Consider the following 24,184-nt stretch of genomic DNA (forward strand, 5'->3'; position numbering starts at 1 on the left):
AAGCATTGTTTGATTTTGAGCACAGGTCACATGGTTTAGGGGCGAGTGTTTGATTTTGCCAGAAGAGTCAGAGGTTTTGGAAATTAAGTTTGAATATTTGTGTTTACAGTTTTGAGAACATGGTTGACAGTTTCAAGAAATGTGTTTTAGCAATCGTGAGATAACTGTAATAAGATGGCTACCCGCAATGTTTGGCTCTATCTCGTTCTGATCAGTGATCTATACACTTTTGTAAAGCTCTCTTTTGGAAGTCGTTTGGATAAAAGCGTCTGCTAAATGCATACATGTAAATATAATGTAAATGAAAGATATTTAGTGCAACACTTCCCTCTGCTGTTTGCCTTGTGTATATGTATTAGTTTAGTGTTCCAGTAGGTGGCATGATTCTCTTGGATGTTACTTTTACATGTCAGAATCAGAACCTTAATTAGTTCTATAATTAAGACTGTCCTTACACAAACACAAATGAAACACATACACATTCACATGTGAAATGTTCACACGCATTCATATTACTGAAAACGTACATATGAAATGTTTTCACAAACACACGTGAAACACATTCACACACTCATATGTGAGTGAAAAATAAAAGTTTAGAAAAAAGGTTAGAAGAAAAGGTTTGCATCATTGATGTGTAGCTACTTGAAGAGGACTGTACTGTACTCTATTGAGCTCTAGGCTTCTTGTTCTCCTCCTCCTCCTCTCCTTCACGTGTGGAAAAAAAAAATGTTTTAAAAAGGTTGAAAAAAATCATATCAAAAATCTTTTTGGCAAAGAAAGTATTGAAGGATTGGAAAAAAAAAATGCTTATGAACTGCAGTTCTCTGCATACCAACCATATCTGTAGGTGATCTCTACCTGAGTTTGTGATTTTGTCTTCTCAGTGCTGGTCTGTTGGCCCCTATGGAACTTCCCTGGGGAATGGCTTATAAAAAAGGGCTATACAATAACATTTGATTTGACACACATAAAACATCCTAGGGATCTCCCTTTCCACACTGTTTTTACTGCATTTGTAAATATTATGATTGCTATGGAGAACTACATCCAAACATGTGGTAATCCCTAATTGTTTTAGGAAAAAGTTAACAGAAAGTAGTTCGTCACAAAGAGAAAGAGAGAGAAGGGAGTTCCTTTTAACTACACCCACACCCTATTCCATGAAACCGGAGCGACCAAATGGAATCCCACACATGCCAATGAACTGATGTTTCCATAATATAATGTGGAGCAAGACAACAGCTGGAGTTTCCATGGTAGCGCTGAACTAGTGAAAAAAATACAGTTTGCTATGGATACATCCATTTTATTATCGTCTCCAAAATATAATAACAAATGGAAAAAAAGTTTTCAATATATTAATATATTTATTCAAAAGTAACCATACAATGTTATTGCAAATACTGTAATGGCATTTATAGATGACAAATCAATCAAAGCTAGTTAAAATGTTTTCTTGAATTAACATTACTTTAATCATTCTAATACATGATTTCTCTAATCATTTTTTTAAATGTAGCCAAATCTTCATTTCTGTCACACACCCTCATGGTGTGTAATTAACAAAATATGTCAATCCTCATAATTAATATGTCTCTGCTATACTGGACTCATGATGGATATTGCAATGCTCCCTATGAAGACAAGAAAGTGTCTTCAGTATTTACAATACTGTATAAAATAGCCTACCTGAAGCATGTTGCATTACACAGCAAAGACACAATTATAGAGAATAGTGCTGTAGTCTTTAGTTTGTAAATGTCTATAAATGATAATACTTCTTTTGAGAGTAAAACAATCTCAGGTCCTATCGTATACAGTTGGAGGTCTGTTGTTAATCAGTCAAGATTAAGAGTCTTTTAAAGATGCTGTAAAGCAAATTCCATGATTTCCTTCTCAGTACATTATATACTGTACATGTGAGATGAGTTGCTGAAAGCATGTACAATGCTCTAAAACTGAAAGGTGGAGTTAGACCGTTTAGGCGGGACAAAACCCAACCTATCTACGTCACAGCCACCTATCTACATCAGATCACAGACGGTTTATATAAGCTGAATTCTGTTACTCAGCTGGTACGATGTAAAGACAAAGTGATTAACACAAAACACTCAGAGAGTGCAGGTCAGTCTGTTTTGATATCTGCAATTGATTTAGCTAGCCATTGCTGTTGTTGCTAAATTCAATAAATTCAAGGGGGCGGAGCTTCAGCTCCTTCAGGCGACACGCCTCCCCAGTCACAAGCAGAGAAGACTGCTAATTTTCTCACGATTTCAAAGCCTAATTTAACCAACTTTTTTTTTCGAATTTGGATGAGTAGTTACCAACACATTCTTCTGTGGTGTGATGAACTAATTTTCAGTTCTTCTTTACAGCAGCTTTAATGCAGTCTACAGGAAAGGTGTCGACCCATCTCTGAGTACGGTCCCGGCACTGGTCCCAGTTGTAGAGCGGCTGGTACTGGAAGTGACGCTGTGCCTTGTCTGAGCGCACAGTGAAGGACGTGCTTGCAACCGCCAACGTGTAACGGTTAAGCAGTGGCGTGTAGCTGTGCACAGGCTTTAGGACCCAGCGTAGCAGATCATTAAAGTATGCCACAAACCACAAAAGCAGCAAGGGAATACGGATCTGGCGGAAGTTGAATGCTGACAAGAACTGCATGTTGAAATCCTCATAGCTCTTGTACGGCGAGTCATCGTAGCAAAAATACACTTCTCCTGCAAGGCTGCGAGGGTGCTCTCGAAGGGCACGAGCCGCCAAAACATGCATCCAGGCCACATTTCCTAAAAGGAAACACCATCAATTATTGTTTAAAATGTACCTACATCAATAGCCTAAACTGTAAGGACTCTTGATCCAAATGTGACACCAGACTGACTAATTCACTTATACTTGTTTCCTAAAGATTAATTCCAAAAGAGTTTGATGAAGAGTTGCTGCATGTATTTTCCATGGTTATTTTTTAGCTGTGACTGAAAGAGGTTGCCTGGGCTCACCTGCATAGACACGTCCGTGTTCTGTGTTTTGGGGAACTCCTCGAATCACCAAGCCCCCTGTTCGTACACTCATCATATAGAAGTCCTTCATTAGCTGATGCTGCTCTCCATAGATGCCTGTGGGCCGCAGGGAACATGTGTATAAACATGCCCCTCCTTTAAGCTAAGAAGGAAGAGGAGGAGGAAATTGGTTTGAAGAAAAAAAACCTCTGAATGCCAAACATGTTTTTGTGTATGCAATTTTGTCATCCGTCTTGTGACTAAACAGCTGAACGCATGTCTTATCAACACAAACATATCCAGGAGGCAACTAACTACACATCGTAACAGGAGGAGTCAGGTGGCTGAGTGGTTAGGGAAGCGGGCTAGGCGATTCCCGATCGTGCCAAATGACGTTGTGTCTTTGGGCAAGGCACTTCACCCTACTTGCCTCGGGGAGAATGTCCCTGTACTTACTGTAAGTCGCTCTGGAGAAGTGCGTCGGCTAAATGACTACATGTAAATGTAACATGAGATACGTTGTGTGATGTGATCATATGGAATGGATCACTCCTGAGTGTTTCTGTTTCATAACGCCACTGAGTGAGTAGTCAATAAAACAATTCGGATAAATGGCTGACTTCTGTATTGTGTATCTTGCCGATAAGCAAGGCACACATGAGTATCACCAGTACCTTTGTGCCATTTGCCTCAATAACCAGTTTTTCAGCCTTAGACTTGCTCCTGGGGTATGGCATCTCATGACACACATTATAGACCGTATCTTCATCGCCTCTGTAGAACAGAGAGGGAAAGAGAAAGAGTGGGAGGGAGAGAAAAAAAGAGAAGGATAAAGTGAAATGTAAGAAATGTTTGCAGCAACTCTGGAACAGCAAGTCACATGCATGTGTGGAACAGATGAACCAGACAACATGCAGAACACCAGCCGGTAGATGATTTGATTTCAGTAAAATATTTTTGAATATTTTGGCAAATCCAATCCAAGTACATCAAATTCCTTTCCTGCTAAAACTAACATTGTGAAAGAATGTAGCTGCAAAACCAACTGTACCTCCATAAAAACAGTTTTTAGCATATGTCAAGGAAACTCCAAATCAAAACAGCTCTCAACATGCCATAGTTTAGGTCAAGTTTAGGTCAGACAGAACCTCAATCCAAATAATTATATCATTAAGTTATCTGCAGCTTCCTTCACCTGTTTTTAACTAACACAGATATTTGTGGTAACACAACTTAATCTTCAATCATCAGCATTTAGATGAGCAAGACTCAAATATTCAGGAGATGTTTGTGCAATCATGCACAGCACTGACTCGTTCCTTTTATACAAACAGCAGTTAATACGGTAATGAACATTCTAATCCCAGTCAGTATGAACACGTAGAAGACATTACATAATGTGTCAGGCACGCAAAAAATTGCAGTGGAGATTACGACAGATGTTTTTGTAGTTCCTCTCACCAGGGTAAAGGACGGGAGGGAACAACTAAAACCATGTGTCCTAATATCTACAGCATGTGTACCTCAAACTCTGTCAACAATGCAGGGAATTCTGCACATCTCATACATATTCATGGTCTGACAAAGAGAGAAAGAGCCCAAGAAGATCAGACAGCAGAAGACAAAGAAGATGTAGCAGAGATTTACATGTCTGGCCGAGGGGGAAACTGATGATTAAAACTTTTAGTAAATAATTTTACCTGACAAAGGGGTCCCCTTTGACATTTGGGCCGACCACTTCCATACTGCTAGTGTAGACGAGATGCTGAATGCTATTCTCTATACAAGCATTGATGACGTTCTCAGTTCCTGTTAAATCAAGATGGAAAAAGCAAATAGGGAGACGCAAAATGTTACAAATTTAACAGAGAAGCCTTTATGTGGATGATATTAATTAACAAGAGTTACAGTAGAGGAAGGCAAAGTACAAACAGAGATAAGGTTCAGAGGAAGTGTAAAATGTTGCAAACTAAACATCTGGGACTGTCTATAATCATGAGATGAATAAATACCCTTTCTGCGTTAGCATTCACCCTGCATGACATTTTTCATATTTATCATTCGATGGACGAAGTCAAATGTAAATTTACACAAAACAGAACAAATTATTAACACAGGAGGACTGCTGGTATCAGATTCCACACAGAAAAGTTTTGCCAATGAGATCGTTTTTAAACAGCAGATGTCTCACCAATGCAAGTCTTAACATTTCTGTCTTGCTTGCATCACCCTGCCTAAGACATTTCCATTTAGTCATTTAGCAGACAAGTTTATCCAGAGCAACTTACAGTGAGTACAGGGACATTCCCCCCGAGGCAAGTAGGGTGAAGTGTGTTTCCCAAGGACACGTCATTTTGCACGGCCGGGAATCAAACCGGCAACCTTTTGATTAATAGCCCGATTCCCTAACCGCTCAGCCATCTGACCCCTAAGACCATCCAACCCATGTTTGATTCATGAAAACAACAGCAATTCTTTTACAGACGGCTTTGTAAAACAGTTCTTAAAGTTCTTATAGTTATTTGAGTGTGTAGGATCTAAACCTGTCATCTGTCACACAGGCACTAAATCCTCGTTATGAAATGTCCCAAAATGGAGACAAGTTCCAAATACTTTTGAGACTAAACCACATTCACTGAACAACAAGGCGTAATGCATGTGTCCTCCAACTGGTAAATCGGACAACAAGCCTACATTCTACATGCCAGGAAATGTTTTGGGAAATAAATGACAGGATTGAGTTGGCATCCACGAGTTACACCCTCACTTAAATCTTTCAAGGACATCCAACTCTTGGGAAAATTAATTTGTTTTCAGGAACAGTGCTTTGTTCAATTTGAAACTTACGGGCTGAATATTGTTTCTGTGGTCATGTATTTCCCGTAGAATCGTCAATCATAAGAATTTCCTCCCCTTCTTTTTCCTGCCCCACCCTATCCCATTCCATCTCCCTGTTTCCATACCTTTGACATTGACGGCCTCAATGACAGACTCTGGAACTCTGTGCCATACGTCCACCAGGCTGGCTGTGTGGATGACCACCGTTGCTCCTTGCGACACCTCCACAACGCTGGAGTAATCTGTGATGTCCCCCTGGACCACCACCACCTTAACCCGCTCTGGAAACAGACCAGGGAGGGGGGAGAACGGGGATAAGGGAGAGAGAGACTATCGTTTTTACTGTGCCCCATCATGCATGATAGTGTAACTATACATAAAGGAACTTAGTATGCTGTTTTATAGGCCGTGGCCTTCAGAGTTATCCAAATTATCCAGGGAGTCAGAGTGCGCAAACTGCTCTGAGATAACCACAAACATTATGTGGACCTTGGAACCTCTCAAGGACACTGGCTGGATCATTTGGCTCTGCATTGGCTCACGGTGACTTAGATGAAAATAACACATTCCATAACCGAGGGTCTGTAATTACCCGGTCTGTAATTACATGTATTACACGAATTGAGGCTTTCTAGTTGTCTACTTAAATACAACTACTGGGGTTGAATGAAAAACACGTAGGCCTAGTGATGAAGAAAGATAAAGTATTATCAATCTGGAGATCGGGAAGTTTACAAGGTGGACACGTTTGGGCTCTGGGTCGCCTCCTTCTGAGGTCTGTTCAGTCTAATCAACGGATACGATCAACTATTATTAAATGAAAAGCACATAAGGACACTAACTAGTACCCCCTGACTAGTTCTACTGATTAACAAGTGGGCCTACAAAGGAAATTCAATTTATTCCGCACTAGTTAGTAGACCCAAAAAGCCCACATTCTTGAGATTCCATTTGAAGTGAAGGAATATTTGGACCATATTTCCACTGCTGGCTTGTTACACAACAGCTATATCAAAAAACGATCTGTGCTTGAATGCCCAAATATTAAACAGCCTGTTGCTACGTATAACCAAAGGGACACATAGGTTACATTATGTGTTATTTTTATTTCCTGATTTTACTTTTATGGATCTGCACACAACCATCTGTAACAGATGTGAGAGGTGTGTGGAATGTTGGATATTGTCTGGTCTTCGGCCATGACCTCATGCTGCCTTAGGATGCATCTGCTTGACCCCGAATAAGCAACTTTTTTGGGGGGTAAGTAGGCTACTTCCCTTCAGTGACGTCCACAATGTCACGGATTCTCGGAATGTTACAGAATATCACATTTAAGCAAGAAGCCCCAAGCGGCTGTGTTTTGCGCTGATTTTAGAACAGGTAAGGGGAGTTGTTAGGCACGACGCGAAGTGCCTAACAACTCCCCTACCTGTTCTACAATCAGCGCAAAACTAGGCCTCTTGGGGTTTATTGCTTTTCTAAAACTGTTACTACAAATATTTGATATGGTTTCATGAATAAAAACAATTAGAATCAAAAGTTTCATAATAAACCGTCATTCTTCCGCCACTACAAAGTATAGTTCCTACATAAATCGTTGCAACGCAACAGCCAGATGGACACCTTTGGCGTCTTTTTTTATTTGAAATATTTGATGTGCCGTAATATGGAATGTTAAAGAATGTTATGAGGACAACATGTAAGGTTATGCTGGGTTTTACAACGGCATGGAACGCGATAAAGCCAATCACAATCAAGGATGGGAACAACCAGTTTTAGAATATGTCACATCTCACGTTCGAAAACCAGCATCGTATCTGTAGCCGATAGACAACCCCATTTGTTTTAATTCCATTATTACAACTTTATTACCAGTAATTATAAGAATGTTACAATTTATGGAGCAAATAAGATATTTTAAACTTTGTACAACTGTATAACTGAATATTCTACCCATATTTTCAAATGGGTCGCCTACAATATGGAGGACAGACGGAGCTAGCTGAGAGCGTCTGTCGCGGGGTCCCTCACCCAGCGATAGCCTATGGGTTTGTTCAAGATAATAAACAAGATAAACAAGAGTAGGCTAACTTTCCAAGACCCTTCTTGTGGCTATCTACAGTACATCACAAACAAGTAACTTGTATCCTAGCCGATAGACCCTGCTGTAATTTTGCACCGGAAATTACTAGGCTATATGTGGTGCAGGAATCAAGAACAAATTACGCTTACCTGTGCTTTGATCTTGTAAACTTAAATCGATGTGTTTGTCGAACAACCTGATCTCCGTTATTGTATCCTCCTTCTCAAGTAGGACTTGTAACAGGTGTCGACCAAGAAAACCGCAACCTCCAGTAACTAAATATCTGATATCCTTCTGCTCAGACATCGTGATTCTGTAAGGTAAGGTGTTCTTAGAATTATTACTTTTTACTTTGCAGAAGGTAGGTTGTACTCTAGAAGAGAAGGAACGGTTGAACGGCTAGCGGACAACTGTTCAGGCAGCTGTGCTGGTAGTAATTAAAGACTAGCTAGAAACTCCCCCTCCTCACTTGTGATTGGATGGGGAAGCGTGCGTAGCCTTGGAAACACAACACCCAGTTTGTTACGGGATAGCCATTGAATAATAATAAATAAAAACATTACAGTTTTGGTATAAATTCATCAATTGCCTTGGTTGTGTAGTGTAGCCCTACTTTTGTTGTACTCTAGCTTTATCTTGTCAGTGGAGCTAACCTAGAATACTGTGCATTGCCCTGAACTGTATCAGAATACAGGCCTGCCTAAAAGACCTAACGGACGCTCACCTTTATCCCTTTTCCACCGACGATTCTGGGTTGACGTAATGACGTGGCTGTGTTGACATAACTTTCGCAAGTTAAACCAGCTCCAAACTAGCTTCCGGTTCACGTTGGTGGAAAAGGGGTAATTTGGGGCTAAATTGGAACCATTGTTTTCTGTCGGAATGCAAAGAACTGGTTCGATTAAGCACTGGCTCCGAACCAGCACAAAAAACGCGATGGTAGAAAAGGTTGATTTCAGGTCGAAAACGACAAACCCGGATTACCCGGAAGTACCTTTAATATGGTAAGCACTAGCCTTCACCTCTTCCAGTCCACTAGTTAGGCAATTTTGGAATGTATGCAAGTCGCTGTCGTTAGTGTTCGACCTGTGACCTCAAGATGAATTCGGAGGTGTACAAAACTATAGACAACACTACCGAAGGTTCTCAGCCAACAACACAATAAAAAGCCTGACCTTATTTAAAAAATATTTTAATGCACCATTAATAAAGGGTCCAACGCATTAATACAAGAGAAATATTGCAAATAATATTAAAATAATAAATCATCAAATGAAGGAAAAACAATAATAAAAAAAGTTACTGAAGGGAAAGTATGTACAGTTTTCCTCCTCTTGGGGAAAAGGAAATGAACAACTTATTTACAGATTGGAACCAGTGTGTTTCTACGAGAAACAAACACTACTACAATATATACATTAATTTCTTTGAACTTTTTTCTTTCCGTATTCCTGCCTTATAGTTAAGAGGGTTGGTTTGTACTGAAAGGCATGAGTTGCAAGAAGAATTATCTTACAGTTTCCTGTTGCGTCGGGAACAGAACACAACGTGACAAATAAAAAATCAAAGATAATCCTTGGGATGTCCGAATGCTGGAGACCAAGAACAAGACACAGAGAAAAATGGCCACACTAACCGATCCATTGTTGATCCAGACGCCTGGCTACCAGCCACGCACACAGACACACACACACACTAAGGAAGCCGCCAGTAAGGGAAACAGTTAAGCTTATGAAGTTCATCATATAAAGTAGTTGATTGGATGGGCTGAGCTCAACATCACAAATTCCCGTGTTTCTTGTTGATTTGTCTTTAAATACAACGGCCGATAGATTTCTGAAATACTTTGGGGGAGGGGCGGGGGGGTGATAGGTAGACTAAAATGAGCCTAAAAATACAAACTACTTATTAAACCTGATCTATACAAATAAATAAGCCTTAAAAACATGCAGGATATACAGTGACAAACTGGATTAACTCACATGTATTGAATTCAGTGGTACAGGGGAGGCATGTTTCGAAAGTTGTTGGATATCCCATAAAAAAAAGTTGAAGGATAATCAAATGAACAGCCATTTTATAGAAAAAGTCTCGACCATGTATTTCCAATGAAGCACAAACATAATTTGCTGGTTGAACCAAGAACACAAGTGTACAGAGCACATTCATACCATGGGGTTAAAAAAATAAACATGCACACTTTTTGTGACAAGGGGGCAGGTGAACTTTAGTTACCTTGGTCCTATAAAAACAGCCACTCTTTGCTGACCTATCGGATAAAACAAGGCTCATTACAGAACATCAAGAGGGGAAGGAGAACGTAAAATAACTTCCAAACTGCGTGAGTTCTGAACACTAACACCCGGTGCTCATGGTAGAACGTGACACCAAATAATTTGCCCAAATGTAGCATTGGTCTGAAAAACAAACGCTCAAAGGTCTTTGGCCTCTCATCCAATCAGAAGCTGGCGAGAGGGGGAGTCACATGACGGAGGACGCAGTAGGGGTTGGTGAATCACAAAGCCACTGATGACGGCGAGCACACTTCACTTTACTGTAAGATACTTACAGCTAACACAACTAAATAACAAGAACAACAATTATAATAATATATAATACTATAAAATGAAAAAGGTTAATGATATTCATTTTTGGAAATCTTGCATAACTGAAGTCCCGAATGGATCAGAGTGTGTTAACTAAAACTGCGCTTTGAACGAGCGCCTTAAAAACCCTGAATCTGTTTGTTATACTGTGCGTCTGTGTGCGGATCTGTTTGGGCAGCTGGTTGACACCGGCAAAGTCGACACTATGCTATTGTTGGTAGGCTGCATTCTCTTGTGGGGAAGGCGGTTGGCATGGAAAAAAAGAAAAAGGTGTCTTGAATGAGTTTCTCTAACCCTACATCCTAGAACAAATACAAGCTCTCCATGCTGTCGAAAGCCTCACACAACGGACCCATCCAACTGCCAGGATATCGAATGGGTGAGAACAGTGCAAATGAGTTTGTGTCCGTTTTCCTACAATAAAGACAGGCGGCAGGATGACGTGGTGGTGATGAGTTGTCTGGATTGATGTTTGGAAACCTTGGGTGGGGAGGGGGGGAGGGCTCAGTGGAAATGCTGCCATCCTATTGGTGCAAGAGTGCAAGTGATGAATGCTATCGCTTTTAGTTGAGGGTCCCACGGCAGTTCTCAGTTCCACACAAGCAGGGGATCTTGTTTTCCTCCAAGGGGAATTTGTAGTCGTAAGTAATCTCTTCGTTGACGCCAATGGCCTGCTTAGAGTAGATCACAATCTTCTTCTGGGACTCGATGGTGATCACCTTGGCGTAGCAATTAGGCTGGGAGAGGAGCGGTGACGAAAATTAAGTGATCAAGCTAAACGTTAAATTACACCAGACACCAAACCTTTATCCAAACCGAGACTTAGTGTCTGTCCCCATGTATGTAATACATTTAATTCAACTGAAACCATTGCTTTGTGTGTATTTGCTAATGTGTCTGTGGGCTGTCAGTAGTGACTTACAGTGCAGCATGTGTCTGTGGGCTGTCAGTAGTGACTTACAGTGCAGCAGTGGTTTATGAAGCGCGCCAGGTTGCCGCATTTCGTTGCGTCGATGATGGTGTCATGATCCACTCTGAACAGGTAGCTGCTTCCAATGCCCTGCTGGGCGTAGCGCTTCTCTCGATTGTCTGCCACCATCTGGCAAAGAGAGGGGGGTTTGAGGCACATGGTGGATATGAGGCAGGAAGGGGGGGGGGGGGGTTTGAGGCACATGGTGGATATGAGGCAGGAGGAGGGGGGGGGGGGGGGGTTTGAGGCACATGGTGGATATGAGGCGGGGGGGGGGGGGGGTTTGAGGCACATGGTGGATATGAGGCAGGAGGGGGGGGGGGGGGGGGGGGTTTGAGGCACATGGTGGATATGAGGCGGGGGGGGGGGTTTGAGGCACATGGTGGATATGAGGCAGGAGGGGGGGGGGGGTTTGAGGCACATGGTGGATATGAGGCGGGGGGGGGGGGGGGTTTGAGGCACATGGTGGATATGAGGCAGGAGGGGGGGGGGGGGGGTTGAGGCACATGGTGGATATGAGGCAGGAGGGGGGGGGGGGTTTGAGGCACATGGTGGATATGAGGCAGGAGGGGGGGGGGGTTTGAGGCACATGGTGGATATGAGGCAGGAGGGGGGGGGGGGGTTGAGGCACATGGTGGATATGAGGCAGGAGGGGGGGGGGTTTGAGGCACATGGTGGATATGAGGCAGGGGGGGGGGGGGTTTGAGGCACATGGTGGATATGAGGCAGGGGGAGGGGGGGGGGGGGGTTTGAGGCACATGGTGGATATGAGGCAGGAGGGGGGGGGGGGTTTGAGGCACATGGTGGATATGAGGCAGGAGGGGGGTTTGAGGCACATGGAGGATATGAGACAGGAGGGGGGTTTGAGGCACATGGGGGGTATGAGGCAGGAGGGGGGTTTGAGGCACATGGAGGATATCAGGCATAAGCATCTATGCCAATTTGCAAGCCAAACAGAAAGACTTCTGATGAATGTTAAGGTTCATCTCCAGTAACCATAGCAGCAGTAAATCCCACACCCTGACCAGTACCTGTCTGATGTTCTGTCCCACATACTCGATCACCATCTCATCAGCAGCGATGGGCTCCATAGCAAACAGGCCCCACTCATGAATCCGACTGCGCCCAAAGCGAAGCTTCTTCTTACGGAACTGTGAAGGAAAAAGGAAGTCAGTCCACTGTGACCTCACCAATGCCACTGAACGTAAATATCTGGCTGCCGACAATAATTAGGGAGAAGGGGGCAGGTTGGACCTTAACCGGCAGTTAAAGAATAAAGAGTTAGTGATAACTTCAGTTGGCAAACAGAGCGGGCCTGCTGCTGCGAGGGGGGGCGAGGGGCTGGGTTTCACCTTGAGCTGGTTGAGTTTCAGCAGGTCGGAGTCCATCACCGCCGGCGTGCCGATAACTGTGAGGAGTCGGCGCTGTTCAGAGCGCCTCTCAGAGAGCAGCCGGTTAGTACCCTGAGAGAACAGGAGGGAGCAGTGAATCACCTGGACACACCCACTATCTGACGGCCTTGAACTAAATAAGGCACAAGCGCTCTTTGTCCTATATGAGCAACAGCGACGTTAATCTGGGATGATTAACAACTTGGTATGAATAAACACCCCCAAAAAACATGAACTTCAGTGGACAGCACAATGGGTTAGTCACGACTTTCAGGAGCATTTCCTGTACGCACTCATGGCTGTTCTATGTTTGGAAGGGATGTGACATGTTTCTGCTACACAAATCCCAATTCCCTTTTAAGGTGGTAAATTCAGTTTCAGGAATAATCTTGTCACACTTCTCCGATGACCTAAGGTCAACTACAACCACAAAAAGCAGATACCCAAAGAGAACAAAGGCAGTGAGAACAGAGGCAGTGAGAACAGAGGCAATGAGAACAGAGGCAGAGAGAACAGAGGCAGTGAAGACAGAGGCAGAGAGAACAGAGGCAGTGAGAACAGGCAGTGAGAAATCAAGCCAGATAGAACAGAGGCAGTGAGAAATCGAGCCAGAGAGAACAGAGGCAGAGAGAACAGAGGCAGAGAGAACAGAGGCAGTGAGAACAGAGGCAGTGAGAACAGAGGCAGTGAGAAATCGAGCCAGAGAGACCAGAGGCAGTGATAACAGAGGCAGTGAGAAATCGAGCCAGAGAGAACAGAGACAGTGAGTAATCGAGCCAGAGAGAACAGAGGCAGTGAGAAATCGAGCCAGAGAGAATGGAGGCAGTGAGAAGAGAGGCAGTGGGGTGGGTGCATACAGAGCTGTCCATGTTCTCCTGGGCCTCCAGGATGGCCTGCTCTGGCAGGTCCAGGTCCAGGTACACGTCCTTCTCCTTGCGGCTGATGGCGTAGTAGCCCTCGCTCCTGGCACATCCTGTCACGTGCTCCCTCAGCTGCCCGTCTGGGTTCTTCTTCTTCCGCCGAGGGTTCGGGAGGTTGGTAAGTGCAGGGCGAAGGTCAAGGCCAACAACTCAGGGCACAGTCGTACTGCATCCAAACAGGTATCACATCATTAAGGGTACTGATTCTTAGCCTAAGCCTATATTGCTGACATGAAACAGTGTGATACCTACCCACTACATGCACCACTTCCCTCCCCCCCACCACCACAACCACCACCACCCAACCTGACAGATGTTCACAAACAGAGATAGTAGTAAAGGATATCAGTGTGGTGGACCCAATGGGTGTCGTTGAGCCAGTCCGTGCTGTGGTCGTCCTGCAGCAGTTTCTCATAGGTGGTCTTAAGCAGACTCAGGTCCTCCATGTCCAGGCCAGAGTTCCAGATGTCGTACAGGATGGTCATCTGCTCAAACTCGCTGCGCTGGTCGTAGGTGATGAGAGGGGTTTGGGGAGCCGGGGTGGGTTTGGGCCAGCGCTGGGACGACGTCAAGCCGGCCTCCTGGAGGAAGAGACGCTCGCTCTTCCTCAGGTCGTCAAAGTCCTCGTCCTCCTCGTCCGTGCTGGACAGCTCGCCTGGCTCCAGCTCCTCCACGTCCACCTCCAGGTCAGACTCCTGAGCAACACCCAAACACAGCCACTGACATGAGATCACAGGCACAAGGCTCACACGTGGCGATAAGACCGTCTGCTAAATGACTAAATGTGACGTGACATTAGAGATCTTAAAGAGGTCTAATAAAGGACAACTAGCATTGATTTGGCTGATGCTAGTTGCTAACTATGCTAACTAAATCAATGGGGTTTTTCCCATTTCAATTTGGTGACAGTAAACCTTTGAGGAGTTACCAAACTGGTTGTTTGTAACCCTGCTCCACACAGGCCGGCCTCAAAACAACACCCACCTCTTGTTTCCTCTTTCTCGGTTTCTTGCCCTGCTGTTCCTTCTGCTTTTTCGTGGGTTGCAGCTCAACGTTTTCTTTATCTTTCCTCTTCCGCTTCTTGTTCTTCGTCTTATCGAGTTCGAGCTCCCGAGCGCCCACGCCCTTCTTCTTGTGCGTGGAGGCCAGAGCTGAGGCCTTGGCCCCGTCTCCGGCCTCACACAGCAGACCCATCCCAGACAGCAGCTCTGCAGCCTCTCCCCTGGGGGCCACGGCCTCTCCGATGACTTCCTCTGGAGCCTCCAGCACCCCGGAGATGGCGGGGTGGTTGAGGTCTGCAGGCAGCAGCACAGACAAGGACTTCCTGGGGGCTGGGGCCAGGTGGGCGGGGCCTCTGGAGTAGTTGTGCTCGTGCAGGACGGTTAGGCCCTCTGGGTCCATGACCAGGGAGAGGGGCTCGGGGGACAACAGCAACATGTCCTCCTCCATCTTCTGCTCCTCAGCCTCGTCTGACGTTTCCGTCTCCTCCGAGTCGCCGGCCTCGGGGTCCAGCTTCAGGGCCACGTGGGCCAGCACGGCCAGGTCTGCCGTGGGGGCGGAGGCCAGCTGTAGCAGGCTGGAGGCCCCCAGCTGCTCCCTGAGTCTCAGCCTCTGCTCCCGCTCCTCCTCATCCTCATCCTCCTCGTTGAGGGTGTGAGGGTGGGAGGAAGCGGGAGCCGACAAGCTGACTGTCCGAGGACGGCCTCGGGGTCTTTTCTGGACGGGGGGTGGTGGTGGGGGCTCCTCGAAAGCCATCCTGACCATGGAGGCGTGGTCCAGGGGGAGGTTCTGCACAGTGCGGCACACCAGAACGGGAGGGGCAGAGGGCTTGGCCGAGTCCTTGCCCGCCCCCCGTCTGGAGGGGGACTTGGGACTCTTTTTGGAGTCGTCGTAGCGTACAGAGAGGGAGGGGGACACAGTGAGAACAGAAGCAGGGGAGGACGGGGAGAGGGCGTTGCCTTCGCCCGGTTTGGAGGCGAAGGGGAGAAGGCGGATGGACTTGGAGGACTGAGCCGGAGGAGAGGCAGTGAGGATGGAGTCTGGAGGCAGGGCCTTGACGGGGGAGAGGAGGGGAGACTGAGCTGGCACGGAGGGTGATGGGGAGAGGGGGGCTGTTGGCATGGGCATTTTGTAATCGCCGTCCTCTGTGGAGAAAGACACGGTCTTCCTGCGTTTCTTGAGGGGGGGCACGAGAACAATGGGGGAGGAAGGACGTGGTCCTGGGGGGGATGGAGGGCGAATGCTGGGTGCTTTTGCTATTCCAGTCTTGTCCAAATTGTCCCCTGTGAGAGGAGAAGAAAGTCGTATTGAGTACAAACTCTCACTGCAAAGACATTTTGATTCCTAACAGAGATCCTGACTGACCTGCTTTGACCTGTGCGCTGAGGGGATCCTTGAGAACAGCACCTGAGGGTGCTAAACGGATGCGGCCCTTTTCTCTACAGAGAACAGTACAAATGGCTGGAGTGAATATTCGTTTACCCGTTTGCTCATCATTGCCAAATTGTGTTGAAAAGGAAGAATAAAATACCTGTAATGCTCCTTCTCTGCATCCAGGGCCGTGCTGTCCATTGTGGACTCATCCATGGTGTCCAAACCCTCGCTTTCCCCGGCCAACTCTCCATCCTCCTCATCGGATGAAGAGGAGGAGGAGGAGGAGGAGGAGGAGGAAGAGGAACTCCCAGAGGAGGAGGAGAGGCTCTCATCGTCGCTGTCTGCACTCAGAGCCTCATCTGTCAGAACCGACAGGGAGATGAAGTAAGAGGCAACATCAGAACACGATGGAGACAGAAGTCAATATTATTGTGGAAACTTTCGAACTTGTTGGGCTGGTTCCAAACGTAAGAATGACATGCGTACCTTCAGATTCCTTTCCACTCTCATCATCCTAAAATGAGAAACGGAAGGATATAGTGAACACGTCAGTGCACAAGTTGGATATTTTTAAACCAACTTGGTTTGAATTCTTCCCAAGATAAAAAAAAAACTAGAGAAGTTGAACCTTTAAAAAATATAAAAAGAAGAACTGGTTATACGCAACTTCATAGTATAGACCGTGGGAGGAATTTTTATATTTCCCTAGCAACCGCAGGCATCTGTTGTTTTCTAACCAATAGTACAGTGAACATATTAAAATGGCCCAAAAACTAAAACTATACTAATGATGGCCTAGACTGTTAGCAATGAATTGTAAGCAAAAAAAATATGTTGTCATAAAAGTTTATATTATTATATACATTTTTGATTAAAAGATTTAAGTGAAAAAATGACAAGGAAAATTTCACACACAACTGTGTGAAAATTCCAATCTTGAATCACCGTTTCACACTCACTTGGTTTCAGATTTCAAAAGGAATGTGTGATTGTGTTTAAAACCAAACCAGCTTGTCTTTTGTGTCACAAAATGTTGCGCAATCCATGTTAACTGATAAGTACAATCCTGAAGTACAGGAACACAGTGAAATGCTGCCATCTACCCGACACCAAGGAGAAACACAACAACACCCATGGAGACAGGAAACACGCAGAAACACTTGGTCCTTCACACACATACACACGCACACACACACGCACACACACACACACCTTCTCGGAGGAGGAGCCGTCCGAGGTCTCTTCTCCTTCACTGTCCAGGTCCCAGGGCTTCCTGCTCCTGTGCTTCTTCCTCCTCCTCCTGCGGTCTCTCTCCGTCCTGCTCCCTTCTCCCTCTGCCCTTCTGCCGTCTGCGCCTGAACCCACAAGGAAGACGCCGGAACGTCAGCGTTAAACACTGATGGAGAGGCAGACAGCACTGGTAAAATACGGTTGCCGTGGCTTTCAATGAAAAGGAAATGTTAGCAAACCTTCGTCATCATCCTCCGGTGGGGTGGAAGGCCTTTTCATGTTCATCTCTCCTCCATCTCCCAGCTCCTGAGGCTCTTTCCTCTTCACCTACAGAATAAAAACACACAAAAACACAACATTTGACAACTCCCCGATGAAGTACAATCTGGGACAGAATGGGCTCCAAGCTGCCGGTGTTCAGAGTGTCCGCACCTTGAACGAGGGCAGGCGTAGCGCCCCTCGTAGGGAGAAGCCCTCCATGCCTCCACTCTTGGCCCAGTCCACCAGAGACAGCAGAGGCTCGCGGGGCTTGCTGGCCTTGTCCTTCTCCTCCTTCTTCTCATCGTCCCGCAGAGCCGAAACCCCCCTGACCATGGTCTGGAAAGGCTGGAGGACCAAGACACAGGAGACGAGTTCACCAGAGAGTTTAGGGAGGTTTGTCAAACGGCTTTTCAGAAGGAAAATAAATAACGTTTTCAAAAGCGCTTGCTTAGACCGTGCACCATGACACGCACCTCCTTCCTTACCTTAGCCTTGGTCTCCTTACGTTCCCACCACTCATCAAAGGTGGCAAAGGCGATGTTCTCCACCATCTTTCGGTTCAGGTCCCTCTGCATGATGTTCTTCATCTCCTGGATGAGAGTGGCCAGCACCAGCTGAACAGTAGCCTCGTGTGGGCTCTCTGCCAGCAGGGGCATCTGGTCACCCGCCTCCCCGTAGGGTGCATCTCCCTCCCCGGGTGGCATTGTCCCGTAGCCGGGCGGGGGCATGTAGGAAGGGTACGGGTAGTGGTGAGCCCAGGATGTGAGCGGAGGGGGGATGCCGTGGTGGGGAGGGGGTGGGATCTGAGAGCCGTGGGGGTCTGGGTAAGTGTAGGGCATGTGAGGGGGCATGTAGCGGTGATCCTGGTCGTAGTGGCCAGCAGCCCCGCCTCCTTCTTGGTCCATGTACGGGTGGTGCGGGTGTGGGGGAGGGGGCATGGCGTGGAGGTGGTAGGAGGAGGGGTAGTCTGTCGGGAGGGCCTCGCCGGGGGCGGCGGTGCCGTTGGCGGAGGACATGCGGTGCAGTCGGCTGAGCATCTGGGTCTGCATCTGGAAGGACATGGGGGTTCCACCGCTGTACTGGTTCATCAGCTCCATGGAGCTGGCGTAGTCGTACATGTGCGGGGGCATGGGAGGGGGGTACTCCGAGTGCAGCTCCATGTGAGCGAGAGGTGGGGGGATGCCTGGGGGCGGCGGGGGCTGGAGGGAGAACCCAGGGGGAGGAGGGAGGTAGGAGGGGATGGGCGGAGGGGGCATGGAGGTGCCAAAGTGCTGCGTGGAGTCGGAGATGGGCGGCGGGGAGGATGAGGGGTCGGCCGTTTTAGAGGGCAGGGCACCCTGGGACGAGGACGGGGAGGAGGCGGACGAGGGGGTGGGGAGGTGGGTGCTCACTGCTGGGATTGGGTTCTCGTCCTCCTCGTCAGAAATCTCCATGTCTTCTCCTGAGGAGTGAGGAGACGTCTGCACGGAGACAGAGACAGAGAGACAGAGAGACAGAGAGACAGAGAGAGAGACAGAGAGAGACAGAGAGAGACAAAGAGAGAGAGAGAGAGAGACAGAGAGAGAGACAGAGAGAGAGAGACAGAGACACAGAGAGAGAGACAGAGAGAGAGAGAGAGAGAGAGAGAGAGAGAGAGAGAGAGAGAGGTAGAGACAGAGACAGAGAGAGAGAGAGAGAGAGGTGTACAGGTTAGGACCTTACCTGTTCAAGCATGTCTAGTCAAACAAAGACTGGTATCTATGCATATCAACGGATGCCTGGACAGTAAGTAACATCTACAATACACTACAATAATAATGATGGTAATATGATAACACCGATGGAGTCTGACATCTTACCTGTCCGTTGTGAGGAGGTGTGCGTGCCCCCTGCCTGGTGCGTGGGTCAGCTGACGGCGGCTGTGGAGACTGGTCCTGCAGCTGGCCTGGCCCAGGCAGGCTGTTCTGGGCCAGGGGGTCTTCTGAGGCAGGGACGTGAGGGGAGTAGGTTGAGGAGGAGGAGGGTGTGGCTGGCGCCACAACAGGAGGACTCTTCCTCCCATCGGCACCTGCACCGTGTTTCCTCCCTCTGCGGCCTTCTCGCTCTCGCTCTCCTCTCCTCCGCGGGCCTCCCTCCGAGTCTCCCTGCCTCCGGCGTCTGTCCTTATCTCCGTCCACCTCTCTCTCGCCGCTCTTCTTCTCCCCAGCCGCCGCCGCCGCCTCTCCCTTCCCTTTCCTTCGCTCTCCTCCCTCTCTCGCCGCGGCTTTCTCTTTCTGCCGCTCCTCCTTCCTGTCCTCCTCCTCATCCTCGTCCGACGCCAGGAAGGAGAACTTGGCCTTCTGCTCTTTCAGGAGCATCTCGATACGCGAGTCGAGGCTGCTGCTGTGGTAGACAAACGGCAGGCTCTCGTTGGTAGTGTCTGGCTCTGGGGAGGAGGAGTCCCGCTGCGCAGGGGGCGGAGAGAGGGAAACGGAGGAGGCCGGAAGATGGTGAGGGAGGGAGGTGGACGAGGGAGAGGTTGAGGAGGAGGCGATGGAGGAATGGGGAGGAGAGGACGGAGGAGGGGTCTGAGGAGGTGGGGGCGGAGTGCTGGGCCGGCGTTTGGGCTTGGTCCACTGCTCCTCCCTAACTGGGCTCTCTTGGCCAAAGTCCAGGGCACCGAGTGTCTCGGCTACAGCCGCTGCGATGACGGAGGCTGGGGGGAGTGGAGGCGGTGGGGGAGGAGGGGGAGGCGGCAGAGGAGTGTGGTGTAGTGTCTGATAGTCTTTGTCGGCACCCACCCCCGGCCCAGATGCCCTCTCCCCTGCGCTGGCCCCCCCCAGGCGGGAGGAGACGGGCGGGTCGTGAGAAGGCGGAGGGGCGGGGTCTTTGGCTGAGGAGTGGGCGGGGTACGAGGAGGGAGGAGGGGACATGCTGTTTGAGGAGGACCGGTGGGAGTTGGAATTGAACCTGGGATCCGAGTTGCCAGAGTAGTCACTGTCTCTGTCGCGCTCCCTGTCCCTGTCGTGACTGCTTCTCCGCCGCCCCCCACTGCCGCTGCTGCCGCCGCTGCCGCTGTGATGATTGTGAGAGTGGTGGTGGTTGCGGTGTCTCTGGTGGCCGTGGTCGCTGGAGCGGGAGCCCAGGCTGTCCCGCCTGTAGCCTCTCTCCTCCCTGCGCTCTGAGTGGTGGTGAGAGTGATGGGAGTGGTACGAGGACTTGGACGAGGCGTTGGCCTCCTGCGTGTGGCCGTGGTAAGACGACCTCCTGGAACTGATCCCGCCCGCGCCGTAGCGCCCAGAGTCTCGTTCCCGGTCCCGGTCCCTCTCCCGCTCCCTGTCTGACAGGGACGGCTGCTCATACTGCGGCCCAGAGGGTGGCGGTGGCATCCCGAGATGGTGAGTCAAGTGTCCGACCCCCCCAGCGTTGGGGTGTGTGGAGTAACCCGGGGGCTCGTTGGGACGGAAGGGGGCGTACGTGGACCGACCTTTATGGTACCCTGAGGGATCTTGAGGATCGTCTGGGTAACGAGACACCTTGTATCCCCCAACTGAGGAGGACACTGCGGAGGAGGAACACGAGGAAGAGGGTAACATGTCCTGGGAAGGATAGCCAGCATTATAGCCATGCCTAGGAGAGAAAGCAAAACGAGATATATATATAAATAACAATGTCACGAGCAGTTACAATGCATATTTATATTCTATGGCCTGTATATGCCTTATATACAGGCCATAGACATCTGCAGGCTGTCAGACACCCAATCACAGACCTGGACACGGCGTAGCCTGAGTCTTGTAAGAAGGACGTCCCCGAGCGTGGCGTGTAGGGTGTTCCTCCACCTTGGGAAGACACCGAGGAACCAGGGGTGTAGGGTCCGCCCATGGAGGAAGGGGGCGTGTCCAGGCGCTGCTCGCTGAAGCCGGTGTCGACGGAGCATGGGGTGACACTGCCAGGGGTGAGAGCGGGAGCACCTGTCACGGCGGGAAGATCTGACGAGAGCCTCCGTCTGATATCTGACGACTGCAGAGAGACATAAGGAAGAAGAAGAGACTCAAGTAAGAGAAGAAAAAAAATGGAGGACGATGACATGTGATTATATGCGAGCACTTTTGGAGGGGTTTTACTGTGTCAGGCTGGGGGGGGGCCGCGGGCTGGAGTCTCTCTGTCAGAGCCTTTCCTCCAAGAGGCACAGTCTGCGGCGTGTACGATCCGCTCACTATGAGGTCGTAATATTTTGTCCTCTGCTGGCCTGAAGGACACACATTCACAACCACCGTGTCAGTTGTCAAGGAGACAAACAGCAGAGCTAACAGGTACAGGGGCAGGTCAGCTTGAAATCTCTCCTCGAAACACTTGTATACATTTATTATTTAAGGTACATTATTGACAATGTAACAATATACATGTATTTCAATACCTTGAATGTCTAGCTGAGCATGTACTATGTTGCCCATGACAGAAGTGTTGTGCAGGTGCTTCACTGTGTCTTTTGCGCCTCTGGTGTTGGTGAAAAGCACTCGGGCCAGACCCAGGTGCTTCCGAGTCTTGGGATGAAACAGTATCTCCATCTCCTCCACCTCTCCAAACTTGGAGCACATCTCTGCGAGGAAGGGCTCCTTGATGTTGTCATTGAGACGAGCAAAGGTCACCTCCTTGAGGGGGATAGGACCCACGTAGAACTCATCCAGCTGATGGAAATCAAGAACAACGAGTGAGATGGAAGAAACGCTAAATGCAGATTGGGAATTCGGCCATCCCTCTTTGGTGCAAACCATGCTGGTAAAAGTGTTTTATATCATCATTGAAAGCAGGAAGCAGGGTTTATCACCTTCAACTTAGGTACTGGAAGGGTTAGCTCTGTGTGTCTGGACCAGATCCTTCGAGGTCTTGGGTCACGTAGGTCTCCCACTGGGGGAAACCCAGCGTCCTGTGAAAACACAGGTTACTGTTACTGACACGTCACACTGTCACCACTGCAGATACCCGTGATTCAAATGATATCATAATAATAATAAAAGGTCCACACTCACCGGCACACTGAAATGCACTCCATCATATCTGTATATTTTCTGAGCAACCCTTCGGATCGCAGGGTCCTGGACAAGCTTATAGCTTTTCCATTGCAAACTGAGAGCTCGTTGTGTTTCCGGTCCGTTGTCTGGATCCATGCTATCACTACGGATATGCAGAGTGAGAAATACGATTGTGAGTTAAAACCATTGGGCTCAACACAAAAGTGATTTTTCTGTAAAAAGCAACCGAAACGTGAGAACAGTGCGATAAGCCCTCTACTCATACAGTGTCACATCTCAGCCTGTCCTAAGACACCACGTCTCGATGTTAGCTGACAGTTGATTAGCCATGTTATCATTAGAATCAGACCGTTCAAAACGGTATCTCTTGAACACAAACTTGCCCACTCAATTATACACCATTTTTAATGCGCAAAACGGATGGCAGCGGACATGTCAGCAAAAGTAAACAAACAATGGTTCGTTTGCGATCAAACTAACACCGGAGTGGTTTGCATTTTTGACTAACTACCACCAGACTGTGTATCTCAGTTAACACAGATGACTAGCTTACATTTATGTCGACGATGACTAACTAGCCAATATTACTTTAGATGTACAGAGACGTAGGTAATGTATCTGCCGTTAAAGCTTGGTGTTTACATCGACAGCCTTGGCAACAACAGCTGATGCTAGACAGAGCTAGCATTCCATTTAGGTCCTGGTAATGCATGCCGCTTAGCAGTCATGTTGTTTAGCTAGCTAGCAAGTAGCTCACTAGCTGGCAAGCTAACAGACTGTTTAACCTCAACTAGCCGGCCAGCAAATTTGATAACACTGCTATAATTTGGTAAACAAGCATTGTGTACTTTACTGCTCTGATCGATACTGCAACTTTCACTTGCAATGCTTCCTTCCAACTCATCCATCTGAACCCGCCTCTTTCTTGCCAATTGCCCGCTGCATCCGAAACTACCAACCCGCCGCTCAAGTGTAGCTAGGCCTAGGACGGACGGGAAAAACAGTCCCGACATAAAAGGAATCTCCGTTTATTTTTGTGAGGACAATAACTAAATTAAAACAGCGTCGCTACCTTTCGGATATCAAGCACTTCCGTTACGACCCCCTAAAATTTACCGAATTCTTTGTTTACATCTGAAATCAAAATAATGTATATCGAGCGGCCATCGCGTAACCAACCTGAAAGCCTCGCCTGTTCTCCATCAGTCTTGGCGAATAAAGAAAGTCATTAAGGGTCAGCACTTTCTTCACAATCAGACTATGGTTGCGAAACTGAAAACACCACTGTTGAAAAGAAAACATGATACAAAATATAGAGTTCATTTTATTGGAATGATTAGATGTGAGCAAATGTATTTTTTGAGGTTTAGTGACCTATTATGTCGTGTGTGCACCTGCTTTACTATGTGACGTTGCTATAAATGCAGCGAATCTGCTGACACAGAATGTAAATAGGTAGAGCTAGCTAGGCTAACTGTCACAAAGTCGCAGTAAATGTTCTACTTGAGAGTGTACTGTA

At 47.7% G+C, this 24,184-nt stretch overlaps 2 protein-coding genes across 5 annotated transcripts; both read right to left on the reverse strand.

The window, feature by feature from the left end:
* Positions 1-1,288: 1,288 nt before the first annotated feature.
* hsd3b7 (hydroxy-delta-5-steroid dehydrogenase, 3 beta- and steroid delta-isomerase) lies at positions 1,289-8,854 on the reverse strand. 2 transcript variants are annotated; one of them, XM_047037736.1, is made up of 7 exons: positions 8,645-8,854; positions 8,070-8,233; positions 5,963-6,118; positions 4,700-4,808; positions 3,674-3,773; positions 3,000-3,162; positions 1,289-2,786 (listed from the first exon to the last, which is right to left on the reverse strand). In XM_047037736.1, exons 2-7 carry the CDS (start codon positions 8,224-8,226, stop codon positions 2,362-2,364), a joined length of 1,110 nt encoding a protein of 369 aa, XP_046893692.1. In that variant the 5' UTR covers positions 8,227-8,233; positions 8,645-8,854; the 3' UTR covers positions 1,289-2,361. The 2 variants fall into 2 exon arrangements, with proteins under 2 accessions (XP_046893692.1, XP_046893691.1); XM_047037735.1 differs by lacking the exon at positions 8,645-8,854 and having other exon boundaries at positions 8,070-8,347.
* A 242-nt stretch (positions 8,855-9,096) lies between these two features.
* setd1a (SET domain containing 1A, histone lysine methyltransferase) lies at positions 9,097-23,878 on the reverse strand. Of its 3 annotated transcripts, none has more exons than XM_047037695.1 (21): positions 23,845-23,878; positions 22,663-22,807; positions 22,461-22,559; positions 22,050-22,320; positions 21,757-21,881; positions 21,402-21,652; positions 19,510-21,259; positions 18,157-19,131; positions 17,843-18,016; positions 17,650-17,737; positions 17,393-17,535; positions 16,667-16,694; positions 16,338-16,539; positions 16,172-16,245; positions 14,792-16,089; positions 14,154-14,502; positions 13,745-13,929; positions 12,849-12,959; positions 12,528-12,647; positions 11,488-11,625; positions 9,097-11,263 (listed from the first exon to the last, which is right to left on the reverse strand). In XM_047037695.1, exons 2-21 carry the CDS (start codon positions 22,798-22,800, stop codon positions 11,090-11,092), a joined length of 6,693 nt encoding a protein of 2,230 aa, XP_046893651.1. In that variant the 5' UTR covers positions 22,801-22,807; positions 23,845-23,878; the 3' UTR covers positions 9,097-11,089. The 3 variants fall into 3 exon arrangements, with proteins under 3 accessions (XP_046893651.1, XP_046893649.1, XP_046893650.1); XM_047037693.1 differs by having other exon boundaries at positions 18,145-19,131; XM_047037694.1 differs by lacking the exon at positions 23,845-23,878 and adding an exon at positions 23,738-23,835 and having other exon boundaries at positions 18,145-19,131.
* Between the last annotated feature and the right edge of the window lie 306 nt (positions 23,879-24,184).

Source organism: Hypomesus transpacificus, chromosome 17 (assembly GCF_021917145.1).
Source record: "Hypomesus transpacificus isolate Combined female chromosome 17, fHypTra1, whole genome shotgun sequence".
NCBI lineage: Eukaryota > Metazoa > Chordata > Actinopteri > Osmeriformes > Osmeridae > Hypomesus > Hypomesus transpacificus.

Bases quoted from the DNA above. Each gene is read 5' to 3' on its own strand.
- hsd3b7 (XM_047037736.1), bottom strand. From the start codon at position 8,226: ATGTCTGAGCAGAAGGATATCAGATATTTAGTTACTGGAGGTTGCGGT. The intron at 6,119-8,069 runs GTAAGCGTAATT...GTCTGTTTCCAG, and splicing joins TTTACAAGATCAAAGCACAG to AGCGGGTTAAGGTGGTGGTG. The intron at 4,809-5,962 runs GTATGGAAACAG...TTGATTTAACAG, and splicing joins TGAGGCCGTCAATGTCAAAG to GAACTGAGAACGTCATCAAT.
- setd1a (XM_047037693.1), bottom strand. From the start codon at position 22,800: ATGGATCCAGACAACGGACCGGAAACACAACGAGCTCTCAGTTTGCAA. The intron at 18,017-18,144 runs GTGCGTGTCATG...TTGGTCCTCCAG, and splicing joins AGGCTAAGGTAAGGAAGGAG to CCTTTCCAGACCATGGTCAG. The intron at 11,626-12,527 runs GTACTGGTCAGG...TCTCTTTGCCAG, and splicing joins TGGGACAGAACATCAGACAG to ATGGTGGCAGACAATCGAGA.